Source organism: Dermochelys coriacea, chromosome 6 (assembly GCF_009764565.3).
Source record: "Dermochelys coriacea isolate rDerCor1 chromosome 6, rDerCor1.pri.v4, whole genome shotgun sequence".
In the NCBI taxonomy this organism is placed as follows: domain Eukaryota; kingdom Metazoa; phylum Chordata; order Testudines; family Dermochelyidae; genus Dermochelys; species Dermochelys coriacea.
In genome coordinates this window covers 22,781,482-22,799,881 of record NC_050073.1, presented here as the reverse complement: position 1 = coordinate 22,799,881, position 18,400 = coordinate 22,781,482, and the positions used below count along the sequence as shown (strand labels likewise).

Genomic DNA, 18,400 nt, shown 5'->3' with positions numbered 1-18,400 from the left:
TGTGAACCTGGATCTGGATTTGAAATTTGAACATGGAATTTTGGTTTGGGCAGTCTCTACTTAATTTGTAGAGCTAGACGTAGAAACAGAAGCCTCTTAATAATTTTAACTTAATAGAGTCAGAAATGAAGCTATAAAATTGAAATACAGCACAAAGGAAACAGCTGTAGGTTGAAGTGATTTCTTATGATACAGAGCACATTTTCGTGCATCTTTAAATGCATTTGGCTTGTGACTCCCCTATAAGTGTGGGTAGAAGATTGTAAACACTTCCACAGTGGAATCCTGATCAAGAAGCAGTAGGGAGAGATGCTGTTCTGGAAAAGCACTGGAGACAGTAACCTTTCTTAGTACAAAATGGCTTTGTGTGCATGCGTATAAGCTATTGCTGTACCTAGACAAGCTGAGATCCAGTCCAATATCTGCTTTTCAGCTGGTTTCCTAATTTGAAACCAGGCTCCCAGATAGCTTGACAGTGCCAGAAAGAGGTCTAGTGATTTGTCCACAATCACCTGATAGCTACGATCTGAACCATCTTTAATCCCAGTCATCTTGGAGACTGAACTAGACTGTGATATTAACCCATGATTTAGGAAAGTGATGGGGAGGCTTAGCTTATTTTTATCTGTGTTTAGGCCACTCATGCTAGTCAAGGGACTGGCTGACAGATAATGGGCAACAGAATGGCATGTAAATCAGAACTTGATTTCTCAGTTACATTGTTGTGCTTTTTCCCCCCCATTGAAATGCCTTTATTGATGTTTCAGGGATTTGTGTATTGCCCTGCTGTATTTTTCCAGGTTGAGTGCTTGCTTTCTGACTTATGTGCCTAGATAAGGGGTGAAGGCTGCAGAGCCCCAGAAGGGCTTTTGCTGCTCATCAGGCAGGCTTTTGATTGGTTATTCTTTCCTATATGCTGTTAGGGGCATTTATCACCTAATAATTAGATAGAGGTGAGGCAAAACGGAAACCTTATCCAGCCCATTCCTGCAGCTTTGGAGGCTGAGATGACATGGAACCTAGGTCAGACCCAGGCCTGGTTCTGCCTTTGCCAAACCAAGGCCCTGATCCTGCATTGGGAGGTAGGCAGGTGAATTCCTTCACCCACACAGAGGCGCTCCTTTGATGTGCATCCGGGGCCCCATAACTTAGATGTTGAGTGTTTGTGAAAATCAAAACCTGGCTGCCTCAGCTCATTGCCAGTATTGGAAATTGGTGATTGAACATGCTAGACCTGGAAAGATGTAGCTTCCTGTTTCATTTCCTACCTAAATGATGTAAGCAGACTGACTGTCCATTACTAAGAGAGACAGGGTGGGTGAGGTAATATCTTTTATTAGATCAACTTTTGTCGATGAGAAAGAGACTTTTGAGTTTACACAGAGCTTTTCTTCAGGTTTCGGAAATGTACTCGGAGTGTCACAGCTAAATACAAGTTGGAACAGATTGATTAACATAACTAATTAACACACCTTTAAAGGACCATTAAAGGTGAAGTGGTCTGTTAACATTCCTCTAGACAGAGAGGGGAAAGGCGGGTGGGGGCGGTGGGTTATAGATTGTTGTAATAAGCAATAAATCTAGTCTCTCTATTCAGTTCATGATATTTTGTGTCTAGCAAAGTTATGAATTTTAGCTCCCAGGCTTGTCTTTTTTTGAAATTGTTGGTCAGGTTTTGCTCGAGGATGAGGACTGATAGGTCAGATATAGAGCAATCCCTTTGTGAAAAGTAAAGGAGTACTTGTGGCACCTTAGAGACTAACAAATTTATTAGAGCATAAGCTTTCGTGAGCTACAGCTCACTTCATCGGATGCATTTTGATGCTGTAGCTCACGAAAGCTTATGCTCTAATAAATTTGTTAGTCTCTAAGGTGCCACAAGTACTCCTTTTCTTTTTGCGAATACAGACTAACACGGCTGCTACTCTGAAACCTGTCTTTGTGAAAAGTGTTCATCCACGGGTGATATGGTGTCTTTTTTTTTTTTTTTTATCATTTTTCTGTGTGAATTCAACACTGCATCCATGTCCATTACTAAGATGTTTGTGTTGTGTTGTTGTTGTTTAGAAACTGTGTCAAATGAATTGTGGCTCTTAATTGTCAGTGTCTAGAGCTGGGAATGGGCGTCTTTTTTTTTTTTTTTCCACTATTTAAATTTAAAATAGTGCTTCCACCTTTGGTGAGTGAAAGAAAGCTTATTTGATTAGGTCATATTTGGATCAACAATAAATAGAGAGGAAACACTTTTTTTAGAACCCAAATTGTAATTTTCATGGATTTACAGTGACTATACTAGATAAACACACATAGTGGGGAGTTGTGATGGGAGTAGAGAGACAGACAATTAGCCAAATGTTTCCCTTGGGCAACCCTGTTGGTCAGAGGTGGCAAACTTAACCAGGTTTGTAGATGTGAGGTGTGCTGATATTTTCTCACCATTGCTATTATGATGAAATAGACACCTGAAGTGTCAGTCCTCATTAGCCATTCAGATCACTTCCTCCACTCTTCCCAAGGGCTGAATGCATGAAGTGGATGTCTGGGGAAGTTTAGGGATGAGGTTAAAATCCTGTTCAAAGCAGTTTACGACAAGTCTTGAGACTCTGTCACAATGGGTCTCAAACAATAGCTCTTAGCAGCAGCCCACCAGCTTTCTTGTACTAAAGTTGCCTGCCAGCAAATTAATGACTGGCATCCACATTGGTGCAGCTGCTCGCCTGCCTTTCTGGATAAAAGAGACGGGTTGGACGTGCTGTGGAAAGGGGCTGTTGCTGTATACCAGTGTTGGGATTATGCCAGAGCACACCCCAGCTGCGGCATGGGAGCTCAAGAAAGGAGCCTGTTAATTCCTTTTATTTAAAGTGAATTCCCTGCTGGTGAAAAGTGCCAGCCTGACAGCATTGTAGGCAGGCCACTTGAACGGATACTGTGGTAAGCAAGCTTCTCCAGCTGCCCCACAATTGTTCCTCTGGGCTGTTGCAAAAATGCATTCTCTAGGAGTTAGATTCCATCTCCAATCCTTGGCCTCTCTGAGTTGGCCAGCCAGTTAGTGCAAATCTGATTTGGACACCTGTCTGTTTGGAACTGCCCTGAGACCATGTTAACATAGGCTGTGATCAGCAGTCAGAAGGTCATACTTTTCAGTCACTGCTGATCTGGGCTTGCTTTGTTCCTATGACTTTAATTTTAGATATGAAAGGCTGTGTCTCGTTACCAACCCACTAAGTCCCCTACTTCTCTGTCACAACACTTCTCAAAGGGAATTCAGAGTCAAGGATGAAACTGGTTGTGAAGAACTGGAGTAATTTAAAGCAGTCATCCCATCCTACCTCAATTCTGGCAGTGCAGGAGAGGGAGCATTATTAGGCTCTCTCCGAGGGAAAAAAAAAAAAAACCTTAGTATTGGTCAAAGAATATGAGGCTGTAAATTCTTGGGTTTTATTTTGCACGAGCAGGCTTAACTAGCTTTATTACAAATATGTGCATCTCCAGCTTAGTTACTGTGACATAAGTACTTTTTCACTGGCTCCTGGGAAGGAGAAGAAAGATGGCTTTGTGGTTAGGGCACTTGACCGGGTCTTGGGAGGCCTGGCTTTGGTTCCCAACTCTGCCACAGATGGCCTGTGTGACCTCAAGTGGGTTACTCGGGCTCTCTGTCTCAGTTCCTCATCTGTAAAATGGAGGTTGCACTACATTTCTCCCACTCGTTTTCCTGTCTGTTTAGATAGTGAGCTGTTTGGAGGAGGAATTGCTTCTTTCCAGGTGTTTGTACAATGTTCAGCACAATGGGGCCCTGGTCTCAGCTGGGGCTTCTATGCTCTACTATAAACAATAAGAGCAGGAAAAGCAAGAGGTACCACTTTCTTTTTACAGGATATCTTCTTCCTCTTAATTCTAATTATTCGAAACATTTTTAACATATTTCCCATCTTCACCTAGGGCCTTTTAGCTTTGCTGTCCACTGGCAATTAGGATTGCCAATTTTGGTTGGACGTATTCCTGGAGGTTTCATCATGTGACATAATCTTTAATTAACGATTAATCTTTAATTTCTGGAGACTCCAGGACTATCCTGGACCATCACAATCCTACTGGCAATGCTCATGACTGGCAGTGACAGTACTTCAAAACCACCGCCAAGCTTCAACTTTCTTTAAATGCAAACTTTCATACTTGGGCCTAACATAAGACTCTGATCTCTCATTATTTTTTTCAACATCAAGCTCTGTTGTTGTGCTTTAATGTCAGTACCAAGGTGATATCACCACTTAGCGAAGTGATTAATCTCTTTCCTGTCTTCCAGCTGCTTTGATGACAGGGTTACTATTACTTAGTTCCCAGAAAGCTGTTGAGATCCCATGATTTGCTTGCAAAGACCTAAAATGTTGCTCATTCTAAGGGATTAACTATAAAATCTTGAAATTGGATTTCAGTGTTAGTTTCTTGTTCCTGTTAAGGCACCATATGAGTGTCATAATTAGAGCTACAATTAATACAGGACATGAGTTCAGATGTCACATGTACCATGATGTATTAAAGGGGCTAGCAGCAACAATAGAAAGCTTAGCTCAGCAGGAGTGAGGGTTTTTTGTATGTTGAGAGTTTTTGTATTGGTTTCATTGCTCGATTTTGTATTCAGAAAGATGAGTTGAAACTTTTGCTAGAAGCCTCCTCCATTGGCATTATTTTAATTATGATGCAATTACCAGTAGAGTGTGTTATGATGTATCAGTTTGGCTTTAATAGAGCCGCTACAAAACCCGCATTGTCTTGAACCAGTCTTTTAAGTTCCAAGTGGTAGTGTGCCTTTAACCTTTCTGAGTTAATTAAAGCCACGTTTATGCTTAAAAGTGTTATAAAAGATCAGTCACAAGTCTGGCAACTTACAAAGTTTTTACCGCTTATCCAGTGAACCAAGAAATCAAGACCAGACTCAGCTGGCAGAAAGATCTGATAGATGCGGGATCCGGGAACAAAACATTCTTTGTGCTCACTAAGCATCATTTAAAAGAGAAGAATCCAAGCATTCCAAACATTGCTCTTGCCAGGACACAGTTCTTGTTGACATTTTATTGCAGTAGTTCACATGCAAAAGTGGGCAGTATGTGTGCACAATTTGATATGTACTATATAATATAGCTTCCACCATCAAGATTTGAGTATATTCTCTCCTGATGTTCTTTCATCAGCATTTTGCCACAGAAGGTGACAGTGAGTCAATTCAGTCACACGAGCAATTTAGGAAGCCAGCTCCCATTGGAGGAGGCACGGTGATGCGAGTCATTGTGGGCTCTCACTGGACAAGATAAATCAGGTGTGAAGTCTCAAGGGCTGAAAGCTGAATGAAACATGACAAAACATGGGAAGAAACCCTTGAATTTTATTCCTCCCCAGCATCTACATGCTTTACTCGTGCATATGAAATTTCCATGTCCAGGTGAGGGAAATAACTTACTCCTTCAGATTCCACTAGTACAGTGTGTGATATTTAATGCAACATGCACATTGTAACTGTTACATTAACAGTCATCCAGGAGTGCTTTTTCATTTGAACTAATTAGAATACAATGCCCCTCAATTTGTACATTAGTAGTCCTTATTGTGTTTCAACGTGCCGTGGGGCACCGCTGTCTCTGTGCTAGATACTGTACAAACACAGAGGAACAGACAGTTCCTACTTCAGAGATGTTCCAGTCCCAATAGGCAAGGCAGAGGCAGTGTAAGGGAAAGGGGTATAACACATAAGTAGAGTAAATAATGAGAACATCATATTAATGCCACAATTTAAAAAAAAAATAACTTAGGGTGGGGTTGAATGGAAAGGGGAGTCGCTAATAAAAAAACAAGGTACGGGATGATATTTGAAATAAGGGGGAAAGGAGAGGAGGGGGAGGTGGGGAATGAGGCTGAGCTGAGAATGTGAGGGGAGAGGATTGGAGTGAACAGCCAATCAGCATGAGGCAGAGAATGGCCCACTCTGGTGCCATCAGTGTCCCATCAGTCCGTGCGTAAATCGATCCTGCGGCTCCTCTGCCAGTTTCAGTCTCTGTACAGCATCTTTCTCGTGGAGGAGTGATGACCGCTGCTGAATTGAATAATAAATAGCATGTGGGGTGATTAAGACTCTGGCAAGAAAGGAGACTGGCTTTCAGATGAAATTGAAAAGAGGTGAGTTAAGGTGGAATGATGCAAGAAGGACTCTAGATGGCAGAAGTTGTAGGGGAGAAAAACATTCACATTAAGAGTGGTGAGACTGAGTTAGAGGGCAGAGGCTGAGCTGGTGCTAGACAAGGAGAGGGACCAAGAAGAAGGAAGAGACTGTGTGCCCCAGGAGGTGGGCTGGTGCAAGTTTATGGAAGATTCAGAAAGCAAGCAAAGCCATTTTTAAGTGGCTCCTGAAATAAACGGAGAGCCAGTGGAGGTTTTTGAAGTGGAGTTCTGTGTTAAGTGCTTCTCTGTTCCTGTGGAAGGTGAGCTGCTTCATTCTGCTCATATGGAGGTGTAGTCTGCTGGACTCTGACAAGCCATGGAGAGGGGATTGTAGTAGTCAGAAGGGAGCTGAAGACATGGAGGAAGATTTTTGGTAGGGTTGAATGCAGGGGAAGTTGCAGGAATAGTTGTAAGGAGGTTGTCGGGATAGGTGGAGGAGAAGAATCAGGGTGGCTTGTGGGTTACCGAGACCACAGGCAAACAGGAAGCCTGCATGGAAAACAGAAGAAATCAAGTGGTTTAGGATGTTTCTCTGGCTTGTTAGAAGCAATTAAAAGCACAGGTTGACTTAGTGAAGCTATGCAAAGGAAGGGGAGAGGGAGGAGTCAATGAAGTGGGAGAAAGTAATGTTAAAAATCATTTAATATAAAAATAGTTGCTAAAGTAACTGGGCTGAATAAGTGTTGTGTTTAATATGGACATTCCTGATAACTATTCATGTTGTAGAAAGAATACTGGATTCTCTGCAAGCCTAGTGGAAGCAGTGATATGTGATTGTGAACACTTTAGCTGAAATCCTCGTGCCATTAAAATCTACAGAATTTTTGCCATTGATTTTCAATTTTGCTAGGATTTTGCTGTTTAGTGTCCAAGGGAAAAGGAAGTCGTATATGGGGAAAGCAAGAGAGCACCAGTACATTATCTAGATGCACCTAACGATTAATATTCCTGAGCACTTGGCTGAAGGGAAATAATTTCCCATTAAAAACAATAAAAACTCGTGTTAAGCCAGAATAGCACTCTCCTGTAATGGTTAATGGTGATCATACTTCCATACTCTACTGTATCTGAGGGAGGCAGAAGAGTTACTAAAATTAAAGGATTTTGAATAAGGTTTTGACAAATTATATTTCCAACTCCAACATCCCTTCAATGCCTGCTTTCTTCATGTGCTCAAGTAATTTGATAACTCAACCTGGAAACCAAAGCTACACTGAGCAGAGCAGAAAGCATTTCTTTGCTTGAGAATTCTATTCAGAATTCAGTCTGATTCAGTATCCCAAGGTAGCTAACTTCTCAGTAGTGCCTGAAATACAATTTGATGTTGTTTTAGGCCCGTACTTAACAATAAATTAACTTTTTATGTCTAAAAGTGCAACCCATCCCCCAGAATGAAATGACACTACAGGAATGACCCAGTACCTGTGACCCTCCTTTATCATAATTGCTATAGTGTTTTGGTGTAATGGGGCAAAGTGTTTAACTAAATTATTGTAAGATTTAGTGCTTTGGTCTGTATTGTAGAACACATTTGTAACCTTTTATTTGTGATCTTTCTGAGATATTACCGCCTCTTTATTTTATTTATTGGCTTTTCTATTGTGCTCAGCACTGTAGTATCTGAGTACTTCTGTCTGTCTCTCTCTTCCGTGAATTTATCCTTACCATCATCATGAAGTATGTTAGACTAGGAAGCTGAAACATGAATTAAGTGACCTGCTCAAGGTCACACAGGAAGGTTATGGCAGGGCTGGCACTGGAACCGCAGATGACTTGAGTCCTAGGCCAGTATAAACATGAGACAATTCTTCCTTTCAAAGGGCCTGATCCAAAGCTCATTTAGGTCAATGGGAGTCTTTTTTTTTTTTTTTTCATTGACTCCAGTGGGATCTGGATCAGGCCCTTAAATAGCCTTGGTATAAAATAGTAGTTAAGGTAAATGGAAGACAACACAGATTAAGTGCTGTTGAGGATGGCATGGCAATTCCATATTGTTTCTAAGTAAAACCCTCCATCTGATGTTAGATCAAGGATTCCCAAGCTGTTTCATGGTGTAGGTCACTTTTGATGTGTCTCTTGGGCCACCCCTCCCCGCCATTTACAATGGCAAAAGTTGCCCTATGGCAACTACAGCACGTGCATACACGTGGGGAAAATATTGGGAAGTGCTTTCTGAAGGTTTAGCCGTCTTCCTTCTGATGAGCGTTTTATCCCTTCATGAAAAAATAACCTGACCGGCTGCTGCTGCTCTTCACAAGTCCCCTCGCATCTAGTTCTTTCTCTCATTTGGAAACCAGGAGGAAAGCACCCAGTGCTTTGTGGGCTGCCATTATTTCACAGACCACAATTTGAGAATTGCTCTATTAGGTGTTTCTGAACTATTAGGTTTGTATCTAAATCTGATTTGTAAAGTTCTGTGAGTAGAGACTGTCTCTCTATATACCCACAGTGCCGAGCAGATTGTCAGTGATCATCAAGTGACTAATACCATGTCTCTCATTGTTATCCAACATCCTGTGTGCTAACTGGCTGCTGTCCTGCACCCAACAGGATATATTTTGCATTTGTAGTTTGTGAAATTTCGGTTCAGACACTGGATTAGTAGGATCACTAGTGTGAGAACACTGTAATGTTTTGTCAAAAGGGCACAAAAGAACTTTTATGCAGTAAATTGAGGATTTCCTGATAACTGCTAACTATTACCCACACCTGAGGATACAGTTAGTGAGATCAAGGGGAACGGGGCTTTATTAAGTATAAGGGTGTGCCTCAGAGTGGATAGAATACAGCCAGAAATCATCCAGCCAAGGCCATCAGTCAGTCCTGGAAATGACAGATGGGGTTAAAGAACCAAGAAGAACAACCTTCCCCTATTCCTGTGTGCCTGAGCATGCTTTTTGAAACACTTTTGCTGGGTGAACTTGCTCCTGGCCTTATAAATTAGAGGACAATAAATATAAAACATTGCAATTGCCTGTCTCTTTAGAAGACACCGGTCTGTCATTGATTTTTTTTTTTTTTTTTTTTTTTTTTAAAAGGACAAAGATTCCCTGCACCTCAGTTGTATGAAGCCACAGCCTTGGTTAATGTTCCTTAAATGCTCCTGAGACAGAGGGCCAAATTCTTTTTTGCCAGAGTAAACCCAGAATAATTCCAGAGACGTCAGTGGAGTTGCTCTGGATTTACTCCAATGTAACAGGGAATAGAGTGTAGCCTAGAGATTTCAGGTGCTGACAAATTACACCAGGGTTTTTCTACCACTCTGAGCAATGCATTATAATAGAAGGGCATTATTAAATATACTTGGCATTTCTTGATGATACAAAGGCTGCTGTGTTTTAGTCATCCTAGAGGCAATGGCCCTGGAGTCACTAAACCTAATAAAAGTAAAAAAAGTTAAATCAAAGCTATTAAGGCAGATTCATGTATAAATAAGAAATCAAATTATTTTGGACTAAAGTTAAACATTAAGCAAAATGTACATTATTCGTCAACACCTTCGGGATTGCAAATAGAGAGAGAGCTACTGTATATAGTACTGCAATCTTAAAATGACACTTTTCCTGGAGAAAGTACTTTTTAGATTTTTTTTTTTTTTAACAAGAACTCAATGCTATTCAGTGAAAGTCACCTTGTAGAATAGCAAGTCTCTTGCAGAACAAATAGCATTTTAAGGCTCTAAGGCTTTGTTCTCCTAAGCACTTACACATAGTCTTTAAGGGCAGAAGGAACCATCATGATCACAAGGTCCGACCTCCTGCACATTGTAGGCCATAGAACCTCCCCACTGACTCCTGTAATAGACCCCAACCTCTGGCTGAGTTACTGAAGTCCTCAAATCGTGGTTTAAAGACTTCAAGTTACAGAGAATTCACAATTTACATTAGTTTAAATCTACAAGTGACCCGTGCTTCAGAGGAAGGTGAAAATCCCAGGATCTCTGCCAATCTGAGCTCAGGGAAAATTCCTTCCTGACCCCAATGTGGTGATCAGTTAGACCCTGAGCAAGTGGGCAAGACTCACCAGGCAGATCCTTGGGAAAGAATTCTCTGTAGTAACTCAGAGCCCTCCCCATCTAATGTTCTGTCTCTGGCTATTTGGGATTTTTGGTACTGCCAGTCACTAATAGGCCATGTGCTTTCATAAGTAGTTCCATCATACCATCCCCTACATAAACTTATCAAGCTTAGTCTTGAAGCCAGTTAAGTTGTTTTTTTTTGCCTCCACTGCTTCCCTTGGAGGGCCATTCCAGAACTTCACTCCTCTGATGGTTAGAAATTTTTGCCTATTTTTGAGCCTAAACTTTTTGATGGCCAGTTTATATCTATTTGTTCTTGTGTCCACACTGGCACTTAACTTAAATAACTCTTCCTCCTCCCTGGTATTTATCCCTCTGATGTATTTATAGAGAGCAATCATATCTCCTTACTTAGCTAGCAGTTTGGAAAATGTCAGCTTGTTAAAAGCTATTGCTGTATTGGGGTTTTTTTTTTTCTTTTCCTATGCCTAGAATTTCTCCTGCAGAAAGTGAGGCAGCATGTGAGAGGATTATCATCTGACAGGGTGGAAGATGATTGGCACTTGTTTTTGTTGTCAGCCATTAAGTTGGTGTGAACTCCCTTCCCATTACTCCTCACTGATTAGTCCCCAACTTGAGTATTGTGTCCAGTTCAGGGCGCCACATTTCAAGAAAGATGTGGACAAACTGGAGAAAGTCCAGAGAAGAAAGAAGGTCTAGAAAACATGGCCTATGAGGGAAGATGGGAAAAAAAATATTTCTTTTAGTCTAGGGAAGAAAAGACTGAGGGTGGACATAAGTTTTCAAGTTCCTAAAAAATTGTTACAAGGAGGGGAGAGAAATTTTTCTTTAACGTCTGAGGATAGGACAAGAAGCAATGGGCTTAAATTGCAGCAAGGGAGGTTTAGGTTGGACATTAGGAAAAACTTCCCAACTGTCAGAGTAGTTAGGTACTGGAATAAATTACCTAAGGAGGTTGTGGAATCTCCATCATTTGGAGATTTTTAAGAACAGGTTAGACAAACACCTGTCAGGGATGCTTTAGGTAATGCTTAGTCCTTCCATGAGTGCAGGGGACTGGACTAGAAGACTTCTCAATATCCCTTCCAGTTCTATGATTCTGTTACTGTTCAGAATATACATTAAGCAAATCCAGCCAGTGGCACGCACACAAGCATCAGGGAGAAGTGGGGGGCTGCAACAGACTCCCTTTAAAAAAGTATGCAGTGAAACTTGATAAAAACACATGGATATTTCAGAAACCTGCAATAAAGAACTTCTCCAACAAGTAGCCTACTGTCTTGAGACCATTTAAAAGACTCTCTTCTCCTCCCTCCCCCCCCCCCCCAAGGCTTCAAGTCCAGTTTAGCTTGATCTGTAGTTAAAAATCACCTCCGTAAGACTGGCAGTTGAGGCTGGTCCTTGGATGATGATGACTTCAGACAAATTTAATTGTATGTACTCTGAATATTAACCAAACTCCTAAAGATTCTGCGCCATTACTTGGAACAATATCATTCTCTCCTCCACACAGACTTTTGTTTTTTAAATTATGGTGGGGCACCCCCATGCATTGAGATGGAAGTACAGCCTCTGAAATAAACAGAAACCTTGTGCCTGCCTCTTAAAACATTCTGGATTTGAAGTTACTTCAGTGGCTAGCCCTTTTAAACCTCTCCCCAGTGAGTTTTTACCTCAGACAGTTGCCATGACCAGCTTCACTGGGTGGGCATGAGTGTTCAGCCCTGGTCTAATCATGAAAATAACTATCTGCTGTGGCAACAATCCCTGGTGATAGGGAGCTTAGGGCTAGAGTCACATAATTTGGGGCAAATTTTGATCACTTTGCTGAATTTGTCTCCAAGCAAAGTCACGCAAGCTAGCTGCAGTTCTTGGACCAAATGGTGCCAGTGTCAGTGATTTGATGTCATTGCACTAACACCAGGGTGAGTTTAGCCTGTAATGTTCAGTTCATAGGATACAAAGAATGTCTGATATTTTATTTAGAAATATCTATTTGAGTAGGATTTCCCAGAACCTGATGACCAGCTGTGACGACTTGTTTCTTTACTGTAGCTAATGGGTACAGAAAGAGCTTGTCTATACTTAAAATGCTACAGAGGCGCTGCTGCAGCCCTTTAGTGTAGACACTACCTTTGTGGAGGAGAAGGATATTCCTTTCGGTGTAGGTAATCCACTTCCCAGAGAGGCAGTAATGATGTCAGTGGAAGAATTCTTCCATCAACCTAGCACGGTTTACACTGGCACTTAGGTCAGCTTAGTTATGCCCCTCAAGGGTGTGGAGTTTTCATCCCCCTGAGCGATGTAGTTATGCTGACCTAATTTTCCTCAGGGTTGACCAGGCTGAAGTGTTCTTTGTACTTAGTCCCTTGTGTTTCACTTCCCCCCAATGCTTGGCTCATAATTGCATCTCAAGAACATGGCATTTTTCATGCTGACTGGTGCAAAATAAATATATAAAATTCTTCTGACAATTTTTAGAGGCTAATTCTCTGGTCTTATTAAAAACATAATGTTTTTATAATCCCAGATAATTCTCTCCCGAAAAGACTTCTGGCACTTAGAGAAGTTTCCTCATTTTAAAAAAAAAAAGTAATAGTGTAGCTCTCAAATGTGTAACACTGGCCTTTGAAATGTGACACAGACTCTAAGGGCAGAATTCTCTCTAACGGTATGTCTACAGACCCCTTTACTGCTACAGCCACTTGCTGTTGTGTAGATACTGACAGAAGAACCCTTTCCATCACTGTAGTAAAATCCTCCTCTCCAAGGGGCAGTAGCTAGGTCAATTCTTCCACTCACCTAGCAGTGTCTACACTAGGGCTTACCCTGTGTGATGTATCACAGGTTTCAGAGTAGCAGCCGTGTTAGTCTGTATTCGCAAAAAGAAAAGGAGTACTTGTGGCACCTTAGAGACTAACAAATTTATTAGAGCATAAGCTTTCGTGAGCTACAGCTAGTGAGCTGTAGCTCACGAAAGCTTATGCTCTAATAAATTTGTTAGTCTCTAAGGTGCCACAAGTACTCCTTTTCTTCCTGTGTGATGTAGTTAAGCCAACATATGACATTTTTCACAGCCTTGAATGATCTAGTTATGCGCCCCTAACTTTTTAGTGGAGGTCTTAGCTGCAGGATGAGGGTCTCTGTTGTAAATCCTGTGTCTGTCAGAAGGTGGCCCATGTGTGGAGGCGATATAGAACATGCAAGAGACTGCATTGCAGCTAGAGAGCGAGAACATGGCCTTCCAGAAAAATTAAAACCCTGAATAGTTGGGTGGAGGCAGAAGCTGAGAATTACCCAGGAATTGTCTCTGAGTGAGGCTAATTAATAAAAATTCTTGTAATATTGTTGGTCAAACCAATTTATAGAAGAAAAGTATTTATATACTAAAGTTTTCATTTCAAAGTGTCATGTGTATGTATGTATTTATTTATTATGACTATAATTTATTTATTTTTCGAGTAGAAGAATACTAGCAGCAAGTATTTAAGAACCTGTAATAGGTTTTTGTTTTTTTCCCCACCAAATGCATCCGATGAAGTGAGCTGTAGCTCACGAAAGCTTATGCTCAAATAAATTTGTTAGTCTCTAAGGTGCCACAAGTACTCCTTTTCTTTTTGCAAATACAGACTAACACGGCTGCTACTCTGAAACCTGTAATAGGTTAGACAGTGTTTCTGTCCATAGTGTAAACTGCAATTTTTGCACTTTTTTCCCACACTATAGAAAGTAGTGACTGGTTAGGAAATTGCATTTCAAATACTCCAGATGGGGGTCAAACCCCTCGTGTTTAGTTACCGCAGCAGTTCTCAAAATGTGGTCTGCAGACCATTTGCCAGTGGCTGAATACATGGTTCTAACTCTCCTTGTTTCCATTAGCTAAACCACAAGAAAAGAAGCAATAAAATGTCAAGTTCTTCCCTAATTCTAATTCTCAATGTAAGTGATGGGCTGTAGTGTTCATGCAGTGGAGAGAAGTAGGTGCATGCAATCCTAACCTGAAGGAGAGACTTTGTGTATAAGCAAGCAGTTTCTGTCCTCTTAGATTCCTTGAGGACTGGAATTCTGCTGAACACCAAGACTATTGAAAACATGTGGTGGTAAAATTGATGGTCATCAGGAAAAGCCAATTTTTACTTCAGGATGTTAATGTCCTAAAATTTGTGATCCAAGAAAGGACAAGTTGTTTTTAAAGACCGGAGTGAGAATAATGGGATTGTTTACAGATAGGAATCTACAATGGGAAATTGTGTAGAGACCTGGTGGGATGGGGGAAGTTCTAAGTAATTGTAAGTGTAAAAGGAAGTTCACAGATTACACTACAAACGTGCCCTTCGTGAATGAGTTTGTCTAATGTTGTGCTGATGAAGTCTACAATCTGCCCTCAGTGGGTTCCTGGAAGATGTAATCAACTTTTCATTAAAGCATTTCACTTAATCATTTTAATATTAATACATTCCTCCTCTCTTTTCTTTTTCAGACTGAGTATAAGCTTTGCAATGGGTCTGATAAAGAGTGTGCATCTCCCACAGCCAAATTTACTAAGAAGGAGACATTGAAGGTATGTACAAAACAATCAGGGTTGCCTTGGGCTGTGTTGTCACCAAGCTATTTCCTTTTTAGAAAATATATGGATAGTTTAAAAAACAAAAAACAAAAAAACAAAACCTCTTATAAACTACTTCTCTTCTTACTTCTGAGTGTTATTTCCCATGACCCATCAAGCTGCTTGTTTTTTTTTTTTTTGGTCATTGCAGGTTCAGAACTGTTTTTGTTCCTGTATCCAGTCTTGCATGTGGGAGTCGTTAATATTCTGTAATTAGAACAAAACGACACAATCACCATGCATCCGAACAGTTATCTATATATTCCAGAGCCCTTCGACCAACAGGAGGATTGTAATCCATTTTAGCTCTTATTAGTAACACACAGTGTGCTCTAACACCATCTAGTTAGCCCTCATCACCGTCTCAAAGCAATAGGTCAGCTGGTGCTTTTGGGCAAGGAAGGCGGTTCATAAAACCAGTCTTGCATAAGGGGCTACTATTATTGTAGGTAGAAGCTTTAGGGCTCTTCTTGCTGCCTTTGGCAAACTGGGAAATATCAGTACCTTGTTCCCTACATTCATGTACCTTGGTTTTAAATGTTTAGCTGCCATAGACAGTTCTGCCCACATGGTGGGTTATACCAGAGGGGCTGGCTCTGTGATCCACACAATGAAAGTAACCTTGAATATTGACATCGATATGACACCACTGCTTGCTCACCACTGCACAGGTGTGTCAAACCCTAAGCGCCTGACATGTTGATTTAAAGCAAGTGGCCAAGTTTATACCTAGTGTGATTCAACGGTTTCAATTTCTGTACATGAAGGGTGGCTTTCCAGGAGATTTAGTCTAGATGAAAATGTGATTATACGCCTCAATTCCAATCTGCTTCTGCATAGCTTCTCACAGGGATTTCCTAGTCTGCCTTCATTGCTCTGTAGGCAGGGCGACAGCAGATTGTGTAACCTTTGTAACAGACAGAACTAAGTTTTAACAAGAAAAACATTAAATCAAGAACTCTTGTAGCATTTGCTATCAATGAAGATACTTGGCTGCTGTCTGTTCCCTTATACTATTGTCACTAGAACATACAATTTTGTTGATTTCTAGGGAACCTGTGTGAGGCCTGGTGAGTTTCATGAGGGCTCTATCTGCACAATAAATTGCTTTTCCAGATATATTATGTAAGAAGTTCCCTCCCTTCTCTAAGTACAGCATGCAGTAAAGGACATGTTTATAGCTGCTATTTTCTCCATTCTGAAACAGGTACAGAAGAAGAATTACAGACAGGAGAAGAAAAGAGCCACCAAGCAACTCTTCAGTGCTCTAAAGGATCCCAGTGTGGTGATTATGGCAGACTGGCTGAAGGTATTTAATGCAAAACATCACTTCTGAGGCTGGAGGAATAAATAAATGGATGAGAAAATCCTGTAGCATTTTGGGTTTTATGCAGTAGTACCAATAGCATCCTCCTTCGAGTGAGCAGAGAAGACTTGCTCGCTTTCACTCAGTCAACCTCACTGGAATTGGAACAAAGATATTCAGATCCTCTCTCAAGTACTTGCCTCACTTAGTTCTGTCCTGAGTTGTAGTTTAAAAAGTAATCCCACCTTCTCTGGAAGCTCTCTCAATCCAGAGGAGTTCTTTTGTTGGGTCCCAAACAGGCACAGAACTGTAATGCAGTAGAAAAAGAAAATCAAATGTCCAGTTTTTCACATGAAGACAGGAATCACATTGAACCAACGTAGGGAAAAGAGAATTCCTGTAGCTAACTGAAAAGTAGTGTTGGATTCCATTCTAGTCCTCAAACAGAAGGAGCTAGAACTTCAAGGGAAGGACAACCACAAAGGTCTTGCTGATTTCTATAAGTGAAATGGCAGAATCCCCTGGGAAACGAGCAAACCACATCCCATTTTGGTCAAATCTGCCTCTTCCACTGCCCTACTCATCCAGTGTCTTGGAGGTAGCATGTTTACTACAAGTCCAGCGGTTTTGGATCCTCTCCCCATATATGTTAAAAGGAGTTGGATTCAGAATTCTCTTCTTGCTAATCTTTCCTGGTTCTCAGCCTCTTTGATACTCCTACATAAAGGGGGTTGGATCCAAGGTGGATGATGGCTATAAGTGTGTGGGTTGTGTTTTTCCTGACTCTCATTGCATGAGCTTCAAAGCAAGTACCCCATCAATCGGACTCTTTCCAACCAGGATATTGAAGTTGTTTCCCACTCCCAGTTGGCCATTGTGGTCTGTTCGTGGTTAGTGGCTCGTGTAACAACCAGCCTTAGCTGAATGCTCATTTGCACCCTGCCTGCCCGAGCTTTGTTTGTTGGCCAAAACCTGGAAGCCAGCTCTGTTCAGTGCACAACTGATTCCTGTAATCCCCTCTCCACTGTGTGTGTGAGAGAGAAATATAATTTTCCTTCTGTCTACAGATTTCTAGGTGTTGCTTTACCAAAAGGCTGGGTTTTGTCTGGCCTTCTTGTCCCTGTAAGGCTGCTGAGTTCCCCACTGTGTTTCTTCCTCCACCCTCCTTCCCAAAATGTCTGCCTCCCATTGTTGCTGGATGCCAGTCTCCTTCCTCTTTGGGAGTTGGGGAAAAACTGCATTTACCTTTTAGACTAGACGGTCAAGGAGAATATACATGGCTTCCTGCTGCATCTCCTAACAGTTATCAGTAAAGCCATTTTACAATCACTGTGGAACTGAAGTGGGAGTATGTGGTATCTCAGAATGAAGAGACGAGTGGAAGTCTCGGCACTTTTTCCCCTCTGTCTTCCATCCCAGGCTTCTGCCTCAAGATTACCATGTCCCCAGTGCTCCTCTTCTTCTGTTTTGGGGGTCTGAGGGAAAGTCCACCCTTGAATATCTGCTGCAAAATGAACGTTGTGAGAATAGGGAATACCCTGCTTAATCTTGTCTAGTGATTCCATTTCTTGAAGCTATATGCTACTAATGCTGTAATTCACATATCCTGGGGTCACTTGGCAAAGTGAGAAAAATGAAAGGGGAACCAGGTCTCAGCAGCCATCTTGGAAAGACTCGTAGGTCTTTTCCCCACCCTTTTGTCCTCTTTGCAAAGAAACTTTAACTCACTGCACAAGAAAGAGATATGTCAGTTGCCTGTAAGCAGACAGTTACAAGATGTTTCATTGATGTTTGAAGTTTGTAGCAGTTAAGCTTTTGATTTTAGTTTGATACAGAACAAACTTTGGACCAGTTGACTAATTTCTCCTGTCCAAAGATATATGAATATTGACAATTTATCACTGTGCCTGGAAACTTGTACACCACAGAACAAATATTTGATTGACATTGTGGGATGTGGATGGGGGAGACTAGCAAATATGTCCATGTTTGTGTAGCGTTGCTGATTTACCATAGGAACATCTTGTTCTGCACATTGATTCCTGTCACTGTAGGTGACAGTCTTCTGTCCAATAAAAGATATTACTTCACCCACCTTGTCTCTCTTGTGTTCTGGGGCCAGCACAGCTACAACAACTGACCCTTAACTACAGTTTGCAGTGCCCTTTCCATGATAAATCCCCAGTTTCAGACGCTTTTATGAAACAAAGTTGTTGTTTTTTAAATTATGGACTTTGAG

At 41.3% G+C, this 18,400-nt stretch overlaps 1 protein-coding gene across 8 annotated transcripts in view; it reads left to right on the top strand.

The window, feature by feature from the left end:
* Positions 1-18,400, top strand: part of OSBPL5 (oxysterol binding protein like 5) — a 219,407-nt gene that overhangs the window by 138,402 nt on the left and 62,605 nt on the right. For all 8 annotated transcript variants that reach the window (XM_038406906.2, XM_038406908.2, XM_038406909.2 and 5 more), the window contains 2 exons: positions 14,730-14,810; positions 16,063-16,164. In XM_038406906.2, the coding sequence (XP_038262834.1) occupies positions 14,730-14,810; positions 16,063-16,164 (183 nt within the window). The remainder of the gene's footprint in view (positions 1-14,729; positions 14,811-16,062; positions 16,165-18,400) is intronic.